At 37.1% G+C, this 12,236-nt stretch overlaps 1 protein-coding gene across 14 annotated transcripts in view; it reads left to right on the top strand.

Moving 5' to 3' along the window:
* LOC105499676 (protein inhibitor of activated STAT 2) overlaps nucleotides 1-12,236 on the top strand; it is a 165,272-nt gene that overhangs the window by 18,895 nt on the left and 134,141 nt on the right. For 12 of the 14 annotated variants that reach the window (XR_011616891.1, XM_071085412.1, XM_071085413.1 and 9 more), the window contains one exon: nucleotides 8,301-8,775. Coding sequence is in view for 13 of the 14 variants with exons in the window: in XM_071085412.1 (XP_070941513.1) it covers nucleotides 8,301-8,775 (475 nt within the window). In the remaining variant the exon portion in view is untranslated. Of the gene's footprint in view, nucleotides 1-3,473; nucleotides 3,493-7,650; nucleotides 7,724-8,300; nucleotides 8,776-12,236 lie in introns of those variants that run through there. The other 2 variants (XM_011772491.3, XM_011772496.3) reach the window with 2 other exon arrangements.

The raw sequence follows: 12,236 nt of genomic DNA on the forward strand, positions 1-12,236 counted from the left end.
TTGGAATGCTTTTCTTCGGATATCCGTAGAGTGCTTTCCTCTTGCTTCAGTTACTTATTCAATTACTATTTCAGTGAGACCTTCCCCCTTTAAAATGGCAAATCCTCTATTTCTTCACTTTTTGTTTCCCTTACTCCTTTGTTTTTGTTCATTTTATTCATCGTGACCTGCCATATTATATGTTTTATTTAATTCTTTATTAAGGTTTTGGTCTGTTAAACTCTCCAACTCATTAACCAGTCATTGGAGTTTTTTTATATTTTTAACTTGGAAACAATTGATACCTTTTCAGTGTTGAGTATTTTTAGTAACATGTGTGATGCAGTCTCTTTAATTTATTCAAAGCTTTTTTTTTCTTTTTTTTTTGAGATGGAGTCTCACTCTGTCACCCAGGCTGGAGAGCAGTGGTGCAATCTCGGCTAACTGCAACCTCCGCCTCCCAGATACAAGCGATTCTCCTGCCTCAGCCTCCCAAGTAGCTGGGATTACAGGCACCCTCCCACCATGCCTGGCTAATATTTGTATTTTTAGTAGAGACGGGGTTTCACTGTGTTGTCCAGGCTGGTCTTGAACTTCTGACCTCAGGTGATCCACCTGCCTCAGCCTCCCAAAGAGATTACAGGCGTGAGCCAACGCACCCGGCCTCAAAGCTTCTTTTATTCTGTAGTTTAATGTACCTCTTGCAAAATTAAAAAATTTATTCTTTTACATTTTATGTTTTTGTGTTACTTAGGTTTTTTAAATAGTCTTTTTCAGTCACTTGAAAATGTATTTGATATACGGAAAATTCAATGTTTTGCCTTGATATTATTGGGTTAAATTTTTCAGTGGATTCTCTTATATTTCTAATATAGAGAATCTTGTCATTTGTGAATAGTAAATGTTACTTTTAAAAAATTTATATTGCCTTGCTGGGCATAGTGGCTCACGCCTGTAATCCCAGCACTTTGGGAAGCTGAGGTGGGTGAATCACTTGAGGCCAGGAGTTTAAGACCAACTTGGCAAACCCTGTCTCTACTAAAAATACAAAATTTAGTCGGGTGTGGTGGTCTGTGCCTGTAATCCCAACTATTTGGGAGGCTGAGGCACAAGAATCCCAGAGGCAGAGGTTGCAGTGAGCCAAGATGGTGCCACTGCAACTCCAGCCTGGGTGACAGAGTGAGATTCTCTCTCAAAAAAAAAAAAAAATTACATTGCCTTGGTATATTAGCTCACACCTATAATTCCAGCACTTTGGGAGGTCAAGGTGGAAGGATCACTTGGACCCAGAAGTTTAAGACCAGCCTGCACAACATAGGGAGACTCCTGGCCTCCCAGCTACTGTGGAGGCTGAGGTGGGAGAATCACTTGAGCCTGGGAGGTTGAGGCTGCAGAGAGCCAAGGTTGTGTCGCTAAACTCCAGCTTGGGCAATAAAGTGAGATCCTGTCTCAAAAAAACCCCCTCAAATTATATTGCCTTGTATTATCTAGAATTTTTGGAATACTGTCAAATGACAGAACATAGTATACATTTTAGAAGTCTTAGCTTTGTGATTTAGTGTTTCATTTTTAGCATATTAGCTATTGCTTTCTGACAGATACCAGTTATTGTGATAACAGAATTTCCTTCTATTCTTGTTTATTGAGAGAGTTCATCAGGAATGAATAGAATTTTATCAAATGCTCTTCTAGCATTTAGCCCATTAATCATATGGCTTTTCTACTCAAACCAAAAATCTTTTTGCATTGTGTCTATCAGTTTTCAGAATAATGATGAATTTTTCCCTTAACATCCTTTAAAGGAGATCAGTGATTTTTAAAGTATTATTATGAATAAAATGAAACATTACTATATTTAATCGGTTTGAATCCAGTGCAGTTGTTACTCTTTTTGGTGCTCAAATTTTCTCATCTTAGGCTACTAGGAGCCCATTCTGGATGCTTTCTTTGCCCTTCTGACAAGTCCCCTGTGGTCTTTGATAGCTTCTCTGTTTTCTGGTGCGATAAAATGTTCTAGGCTCATCTTGTGCATTTTCTTCCCCAGACCTGCAATCACCCAATTCCCCAAGGAGTCTGGGTTCCTTTTATGGAAAATAGTATTTATACCATAATCACTTTTTTACCTTACCTTTAAACAGACTTAACAGTTTTTGTTTAATGAAATCCAGAGTACTTTTAGATTTATAGAAAACTTAGGAAGATAGTAGAGTCCGCACGTGCCCCACACCCAGTTTCCCCTGTTCAAGCAAACTTTTAAGTTATCGGAACATTCTTAAATTTACAATGATAAAAATTCTTCGTGTCCCCAGTACAAAGCTTCAGAAGTTATCAACTCCAATCTTTTGTCATATATGTCCCCACCTACTTTCCCCAAATTATTTGAAAGGAAACTCCATATATTGTATAATTTTATACATAAATATTCAATCTTGTGACTGTAAGGATAGAAATCATCTTAACCAAGTAATTTACTTAATTTATATTAAACCATTCTTATATTGGTAGATTAAACTGTATTGGGTACATTGAGGACTTTTGTGCCTACACTCACAGGAAATATTGATGTGTTAATATTGATTTATAAATTGTGTTACACAAAGACTTCTTCTGGTCCACGTTGAGAAATGAGAAAGAATGGATGGTATACTAGGCCCACCGTTTAATAGGTTTTTGCCTAAAAGTTTGGTTGGATAGGGTGGTCTTCTGCTGAAGTTTGAAAACCAATAATTTGCATGTTTTTTGAATTTTGTGTTTTGTGTTCAGCATTTTTCTATATTTGTCTTCTAACATGTATGTATTTGACTCCCTGGCTTTTATTCTCTTGAACAGTTTAAGGAACAGAATTCTGTCCTTTCCTTGAAAGCTTTGTGGAATTTATTCATGAAGCTGTCTTGTTTGGGTAGATGCATTTGGATGTGGAGGGAGGGCAAGACAATATACCTCTTCTTGAATCAGATGGAGTAATTTATATTTTTCTAGGAAACCACTTTTGTCTGTATTTAAGTTGTTAGAATATATACTTGCATGTGCTGTTTTCTTGGTTTAAAGAAATTTGCTTAGTTTTTTGGTCTTTTGTTTTTTTTTTTTTTTCATTTATAAGACCATACATTTGTTTACTTTCCGTTTTGTGCGTCTGACTTCACTGCATTTTGTTTTCTAATTAATTTTTGTTTTTGTTTTTGTTTTTACCCTGTAACTGTTCCCCAGCCTTTTTGGTTTATTTTATTGTTACTTTTTTGCTTCCTTAATTGACTATTTTAAATGTTTGTTGTATAATAATAGGAACATTTAGGGAGATGTTTTCCCTGAATTTGGAATGTAGCATTTTCTTTATTTCTTTTAATAGTTGATTCTCAATTTGATTTCTTTACCCTAGGTGTTACTGTAATCATTGTCTTGTAAGGGAGAAATCCATTAGTCTCTCAAATAAAAGTGGATTTAATTATAGGCATTACATGATTTCACCAGGAATACAGGACCAGGAACTGGGGCCTGCAGTGACCTTTGAAAAGAGTAAGTAGTTAGGAACTGAGGTATCTTTCTGGCTTGCCACATAGTTCCTCTTACGTATGGCATTAGCTTGGTCACTCTTTTTTGAGGGATTATGTTAATCTGGTAGTTTTTCTTTATTCTTACTTATAAATGAAGACGTAGATGATGATTATTTTTTGAGATGGAGTCTTGCTCTGTCACCCAGTCTGCAGTACAGTAGTGTGATCTCCGCTCACTGCAACCTCCACCTCCCAGGTTCAAGCATTTCTCCTGCCTCAGCCTCTCTAGTAGCTGGGACTACAGGTGCGAGCCACCACGCCCGGCTAATTTTTGTGTTTTTAGTAGAGACGGGGTTTTGCCATGTTGGCCAGGCTGTTCTTGAACTCCTGACCTCAGATGATCCACCCCATTCAGCCTCCCAAAGTGCTGGGATTACAGGTGTGAGCCACTGTGTCCGGCCTGAAGTAGATTATTTTAATATTGTAACTGGAGTAGGCAGTATTAATAATACAGTTTGTCAGTTGCCCTCAGCGGCTTCTCGTCTCCTCCTGTATTATATACATCATAGCAGATGGGGAATCTGCATAGCTTATATTGACCTTTACCGTGATTTCTAACCTTATTAGCACTTCCCCAAATTCTAGGCTGTTTTTGCAGTTTCTATCTCATGTTTTAGAATTGAAGAGCAATCTCAGGGAAATATTTTTATTCACTGGTGATTACATGTAACTATCATGTATACCTGTTTGATGAGGTTCTTTTTTTTTTTTTTTTTTTTTTTTTTTTTTTTTCCGAGATGGACTTTCCCTCTTGCTGCCTAGGCTGGAGTGCAATGGCATGGTCTCGACTCACTGCAACCTCCACCTCCCGGTTTCAAGCGATTCTCCTGCCTCATGTTCTTGGGTAGCTGGGATTACAGGCACCTGCCACCACGCCTGGCTAATTTTTTTGTATTTTCAGTAGAGATGGGGTTTCACCATGTTGGTCAGGCTGGTCTCAAACTTCTGACCTCAAGTGATCCACCCACTTTGGCCTCCCAAAGTGCTGGGATTACAGGTATGAGCCACCGTGCCCAGCTTAATGAGTATTTTCTACCTAATGAGGTAGCACCTTCAGCTTGTGTAGTGTTTCAATTATATAATATCCCAGTTTTAAAATTTTTAATAATTTTGTGTTTATTTTCATTTGATAAAGGAACAAGGTTGATATAAAACTCTGGTCTTAATTTATGTTAGTTTTTGTTTGGAATTTAGATTATGTATCTTTTTACACAATTCATTATGCCAACACATTTCTCTGTAGGGAAATTCCTGTGTAGAACACATAGCAGTTTTAACTGAAGTGGGCTGACTCGGGAGCCTTTGAGAGGCAGCACAGTGGAGTGGAAAAACCACTTGGAAAAAATTAGACTAAAGATACTGACATCAGAGGTTGATGGAGAAAAACAACTGAAATCCGTTCTTGGTAGTGTCAGCAGGCTAACCTTAACCCCCATGAGGGCTCTGGCAACCCTCTCTACTCACCACACCCACTCACTGGAGGAAGGGCCCGAAACTTGGTGGAAGACTAAGTTAAGAAAAAATAGGTATTGCTTCTAGAGGAAGTGGGATCCGGTAAGGTTTGCCAAACAACATATTCATAGAATTTTACTTGGTAAGCTGCTTTGAGATTATTTTATCAGTAAGTGCTAAATAAAGGAGAGGGATTTTTGTTTTTTGTATTTTGTTTTTTGAGATGGGGTCTCATTCTGTCGTTCAGGATGGAGTGCAGTGGCTCCATCTTGGCTCACTGCAACCTCCACCTCCCTGGTCCGAGAAATTCTCCTGCCTCAGCCTCCCGAGTAGCAGGGACTACAGGCATATACCACCATGCCTGGCTAATTTTTGTATTTTTAGTAGAGACGGGGTTTCACCATATTGGCCAGATTGGTCTTGAACTCCTGACCTCAAATGATCCACCCACCTTGCCTCCCAGAGTGCTGAGATTATAGGTGTGAGTCACCATGCCTGGCCAAGGAGAGAGATTTTTTTTGGATGCTGGTTATTTTAAAATAGAAATTGATGACCAGAGGGAGGAAATGACTTTCCCAGGGTCCAAAGTCTTGGTATTTGGGCTTGAACAACAACTGCTGATTGCTGGCTTGAAGTTTTTCACAGGGTCCTGTTGACTTCATTACCTTTGGCTGTGTCTCCAGCAGTACTTTATCTTTGCAGCATTTTGTAATGCAAAGACTGTCCCTCTGCTGTTCAGAATTCTGTGATTCCATATTCATAGTCTAAGCCCTTATGTCTTACTTTTTGTCTGTTTACAACAGTCGATAGAGCCAGTTGCATTAACATCCTTTGTCAAATAATGTTATCACTGGAAATATGAGATATGAGACCTCCTAGAAATTCCTTGTGAGAGTCAAGCTTAGGTAGGGTGACTTTGTGCTTTGTCATTTCTGTAAAACATTCTTAAAATGAAGAGTATCTGACAGTAAGTATAAGGAGTGAAGCAAAGTAATGAATTCTGAATTAGAAAAAATCATAGTTATATTGTATCTGTGTGATTGCCTTTTTTAGTGTTAGTGTTCCACAGTCAGTTGAAGTATTTACTAAGATTGAGGGAAAGATGCATCGTATTACTCGCTTGGGTAAACCCTTCCCAAGAAGCTGTTGTCTTCCATTTAATGCATGAGATGTTGAGTAAGCTGTGACTGGTTTGTTATGAGATAGGCCAAAAGTTTTCTTGTTTTCCTTCTTTGTTGTCTGCACTAGAGAGGTAAGATGAATAAAATCTTCATCTTGCATGTGGAGGAAATAAAGCAAATTGAAATACAGTGACCATGGCATTGTGGTATGTGTTGCTATTTAGAGTATGATTTAGAGCTGCATTGTCCAGTGTTTGGTAGCTTGTGGCCACATGTGGCTCTTAAGCACTCGAAGTGTGGTTAATCCAAATTGAGATGTATTGTCAGTGTAAAATATACACCAGATATTGAAGACTTAGTATGAAAAAATATCCCACTGACACTTTAAAAAATGATTATTTTTAAATTACAAAAATTGATTGCATGTTGAGATGAAAAGATAGTTTTGATACATTGGGTTAACTATGTTAATGTAAATTATCATTATTATTTTTGAGACAGTCTTAATGTTGCGCAGGCTGGAGTATGGTGGCGTGATCACAGTTCACTGTAGCCTTGAATTCCTGGGTTCAAGTGATCCTCTCACCTCAGTCTCCTGAGTGGCTCGGACCACAGGCACACTGACCACCACGACTGGCTAATTTTTAAATTTTTGTAGAGACAGTATGTTACCATGTTGTCCAGTGTGGTCTCGAACTCCTGGGCTCAAGTGATTCTCTTGTGTTGTCCTCCAAAGGCACTGGGATTATAGGTATGAGCCACTGTTCTGGGCTCAGTTTTTTTAATGTGACTACTAGAAGGTTTAATGTGTGTCTTCTATTAATTTGTGTTGGACAGCACTGAATTAAAGTATAAAATGGCCTGCCAGGATTACAATTTAATATCCTCTCACTTGTACAATATGAAATATGGAGACATATATAGTACACAAAGTACAGTTATGACAGTGTATATGGATGACTTTGGTATATTTAAATCTGTTTGCATTTTAGTAAACTAGCAAGTATTTATACCAACAAGTATTTAAAAACCATATAGAGTTTTAAACAATTGCTTCTGGGCCATCCCTGAGACTTAAAAGTACAGAGAAACTGCCCCACATTTCCACTATACTGATGAGACAAGCAGGTTGAAAAGGAATCCTAAGTGACTGTGGAGTGTGTAGCACGGGCTGGGTTGGAGGAGTGATGAGGGTGGGATGGGACACCAAACCACAGGTAGGTCTCCTGGGTACGTTTCTGACAGGGCTTTGGTCAGCTCCAGGTGTTCTTCCTCTTTCTTGCTAGATGGTGCATGTGTGGTATCTGACCCAAGTGTGATTTGCCTCTGAGTTCAGAATTGACTGGAAATCACTAAGTAGGTGGATTCCTGAGGCTGCAAGGGGTTAAAAATATTCATTAAGTTTTGCTGAAAAAATAGAAGGTGTGATGTGAAGCTGAAACTGCTTATAACCTTTTGTTTTACACCCAAGCACAAGCCAGTAGAGTAGCGTGGAGGAAATGTTGCCCTTTAAGATTGATGACTGCTCATTTCCTTGCTCTTCAAAGGTCTTTTTGTCATTTGGATACCCAGCTGGGAATTTCAATCGTTTTAGAAGTTTGACTGACTGCTAAATAAGATGTATGTGATTTTTAGCTTTAATATTTTTTAAAATATCTTTATGATGTTGTTTGTTCCTTAATGTTTGAGTTGGGGTAAAAAATTCATTGCATTTTGGATCAGAGTTCTGACTTGATTTTTATAGATTTACTACTCAGCATCAAAAGTTATACATCTAACATTTTGATTTTTCATTGGTGATAATTCTGTAACAAACATTACACATTACATTGCATATTGAGAGGGGTTGGTTTTGAAAATGAGTATATTCATTGGTGATAGATTTTATAATCATAAAGCAAATATCTGTTTACATTAGAGCATAATCAGATAATGAAGTGGTTAGTAGAAAACAATAGACTATAGATTACAAAATTAAGATCTCATACAACAAAATATAATTAACACCATAACTTGAATGTAATTTTTACGGGATTATCTTATGAATGGTAATGATTCTAAGTGGTATGTGAAATGCTGTTACTAGCACATGCCAGTTGATAGAATGCTGGAAAAATCACATTTTACATTATATTTTAGATAGGATTTTTGTATGCTTGAGGGTGACTTGGCTTATGTTTTTTTTCTTTCCTTTTAGAATATGGTTTCTAGTTTTAGGGTTTCTGAACTACAAGTATTACTAGGCTTTGCTGGACGGAATAAAAGTGGACGCAAGCATGACCTCCTGATGAGGGCGCTGCATTTATTGAAGAGCGGCTGCAGCCCTGCGGTTCAGATTAAAATCCGAGAATTGTATAGACGCCGATATCCACGAACTCTTGAAGGACTTTCTGATTTATCCACAATCAAATCATCGGTTTTCAGTTTGGATGGTAGCTCATCACCTGTAGAACCTGACTTGGCCGTGGCTGGAATCCACTCTTTGCCTTCCACTTCAGTTACACCTCACTCACCATCCTCTCCTGTTGGTTCTGTGCTGCTTCAAGATACTAAGCCCACATTTGAGATGCAGCAGCCATCTCCCCCAATTCCTCCTGTCCATCCTGATGTGCAGTTAAAAAACCTGCCCTTTTATGATGTCCTTGATGTTCTCATCAAGCCCACAAGTTTAGGTAAGTGTTAGAGAATTCAGTTTCTTCTGAACAAGAGAGTAAATGAAATGAGAGACCTTCAACTATTAATGATGTACTGTTAATATAATAAAATTGAGACATCAATGCCCAATGTTTGAATATACAGATAAAAATTCTGCAACCATGACTGAAATCTAACAAAAAATTTATTTCATATCATTTGAGCTTTCTTCTTTTCCAATTCTTTTATTGTGATAAAATACACATAATATAAAATCTATCATCTTCATCATTTTAAAGTGTACAGTTGAGTGGTGTTAAATATGTTGGTAATGTTGTGCAGCCATCACTGCCATCCATCTCCAGAACTCTTTTCATCTTCTGAAACTGAAACTCTGTACCCATTAAACAATAGCTTTCCTTTCCTCTCCTCCCACTAGCCCCTGGCAGTTACTATTCTGCTTCCACTGTCTGTGATTTTGACTATTCCAGGTACCTCATATCATTGGAATCATACAGTATTTCTCTTGTGACTGGCTTATTTCACTAAACTTAATGTCCTCAAGGTTCTAACATGCTGTAGTTTATGTTAGAATTTTCTGCCCTTTAAAGACTAAATAATACGATGGTATACATTTTTAAAGAAAAATAGTAATCTTTTACTCACTTCACCCCTCAGTCTCACTTTCAAGAGGCAACAACCTTAATTATTTTAGCCGTTTCTTCTGGTTTTACTTCTGTATTTCTGTGTTATAGGATACCACATTTTGCTTATCCATTGATGGACACTTGGGTTGTTGCTTCCACGTCTTAGCTATTGTGAATAATTCTGTGGACATGAGTATACAAGTATCTCTTTGAGACCCTGCTTTTCAATTCTTCTGGCTGTATACCCACAAGTGGAATTGCTGGATCACGGTCATTCTGTTTTTAGTATTTTGAGGTATCACTGTACTGTTTTCCATGGCAGCTGCACCATTTTACATTCCCTTCAACAGTGCACAAGGGTTCCAATTTCTCCACATCCTTAACAACACTTTTATTTTCCTTTTTTTTTTTTTTTTAAAAAAAAAATAGTGGCCATTCTAATGAGTGTCAGGTGGTATCTTATTGTAGCTATGATTTGCATTTCTGTAAAGATGGTGATGTTGTACATTTTCATGTGCTTTTTGGCCATTTATGTATCTTTCAAGAAATGTATAGCCAAGTCTCTGGCCCATTTTTGAATTGGTTTGTTTTATTGTTGTTGAGTTTTAGGAGTTCTTTATATATTATGGATATAATCCCTTATCAGATATATGAATTTGCAAATATTTTCTCCCATTCTGTGGCTTGCTGTTTTTACTCTGTTGATAGTGTCTTTTGATGTACAACTTAAAATTTTTTCATGAAATTCCAATTTGTTTATTTTTTATTGTTGTTTCCAATGCCTTTGGTGTCATATCCAAGAAATCATTGCTAAACTTCATGCTGTGAAGGTTTTGCGCTGTGTTTTCCTCTAAGAGTTTTATAGTTTTAGGTCTTACATTTAAGCCTGATCTCTTTTGAGTTAATTTTTGTATATGGTATTAGGTGAGTGTCCAGCTTTGTTCTTTTGTTTGTGGATATCCAGTTTTTCCCCACCATTTGTTGAAAAGCCTGTCCTTTCCCTCACTTGTCAAAAAGTATTTGTGTATGTGAAGTTTTATTTCCAGGTTAGCTGTTCCAAGGTCCCCACCCTCAGGCCATGGACTGGCACCAGTCCACAGCCTGTTAGAAACCAGGTCGCACAGCAGGAGGTGAGCAGCAGGAGGTGAACAGCAGGAGAATGAGCATTACAGCCTGGGCTCCACCTCCTGTCAGATCAGCAGCGGCATTAGATTCTCATAGGTTCAGGAACCCTATTGTGAACTGTTTGTGTAAGGGATCTAAATTGCATGCTCCTTATGAGAGCCTAATGCCTTATGATCTGAGGTGAAACAGTTTCATCCAGAGACCATTTCCCTGGTCTGTGGGAAAACTGTCTGCCATGAAACTGGTCCTGGTGCCAAAAAGGTTTTGGACTGTTGATTTATTCCACTGGTCTAGATGTCTGCCTTTATGCCAGTACCACAATTTTGATTACAGTAGCTATGTAATATGTCTTGGAATCAGGAAGAGTGAGTTCTCCAGCTTTAATTATTTTGTAAGATTGTTTTGGGTGTTTGGGACCCTGGAGATTCCACATGAATTTTAGAATGAGTTTTTCTATTTCTGAGGAATTGCAGTGAATCTGTAAATTGGTTTGGGTGATATTGATATCTTAGCAATATTAAGTCTTTCTTTTCCCACACAGACTGATGGGGAAAAAAAAGTTAAGTCTTCCAGTACATGAAAATGAGCTGTGTTTCTATTTATTTATGTGTTCTTTGATATCTTTCAGCAATGTTTTGTAGTTTTTATTGTACAGGTTTTCATTTTCTTGGTTAATTTTGAAATATTTTTCTTTTTGATGCTATTGTAAAAACTGCATAATTTCCTTTTCATCGTATTTATTATTAGTTTATAAAAATGCAATTGATTTTTGCATGTTGACTTTGTATTTTGCTACTTTACTGAATTCATTTATTCTGATATGTTTTTTGTGTGGAATCTTTAAGGTTTACTGTGTTTAAGAGCCTACCATCTGTTAACAGGAATAATTTCACTTCTTTCTTTTCTGTTTGTATGCCTTTTATTTCCTTTTCTTTCTTAGTTGCTCTGGCTGGAACTTACCTCAAGCATTCTTATGATGTAGAACTCAGGTGGCTTCTCTGTGAATGGGAATAGACACATGTCTTATTTATTGATACTGATTTTGTGTTTTGATACTTTTCATATTTTTATAAGGGGATTTATTTTCCATTTAATGTAGCTTTTAAACTGATTTTCTAAGAAATAAACCTTTTATATTTAATTTTATTTCTAAAGTGGCACAGGGAGTTTGACATGTGTTGTTTTAGCTTTTATTTAATGCCCATCAATTGCTTACAATGTGACTAATAAATTTTTGCTTTGCTGTGTTATAATTCTTACTGCCTAATGAAATTATTTACAGATATATTTGGATTTCTTTATGAAATAAATGGGGAAGTAATATTTCATAGTCGATCTGGAAGATTACTTTCTTTTCTTTCTTGGGAAAACCCTTTTTATTTTCAGTCATGTGAAAACTCTTAAACGTATCAGTGTGTTTTTTCCCTTTCTTACAGGATTGTACTGCAGTCTGTCTTGGTTAAGTCAGAAGGTCGTGAGGGGTAGAGCTAGTAAATGGGTTAGTATGGCCTGACTAGGGGCAGGCAAGGTGGCTATTTTTTTTTTTTTTTTTTCAGTTTTTTGCTTTTTGCTTTATTTGTGTTTTAGCAAAACTGGTGATCCAAGCAAGTGGAGTATTGCATTTTATCTCTTTATTACATTCACTTTGAAATAAGGATTGAGTGTTTGTTCACATTTTATTATTTGTACAAAGTCCTGTGAGTAGAATTATTGGATCAAGTAATAAC

The sequence above is a fragment of the Macaca nemestrina genome, chromosome 19, assembly GCF_043159975.1.
Source record: "Macaca nemestrina isolate mMacNem1 chromosome 19, mMacNem.hap1, whole genome shotgun sequence".
Lineage (NCBI taxonomy): Eukaryota > Metazoa > Chordata > Mammalia > Primates > Cercopithecidae > Macaca > Macaca nemestrina.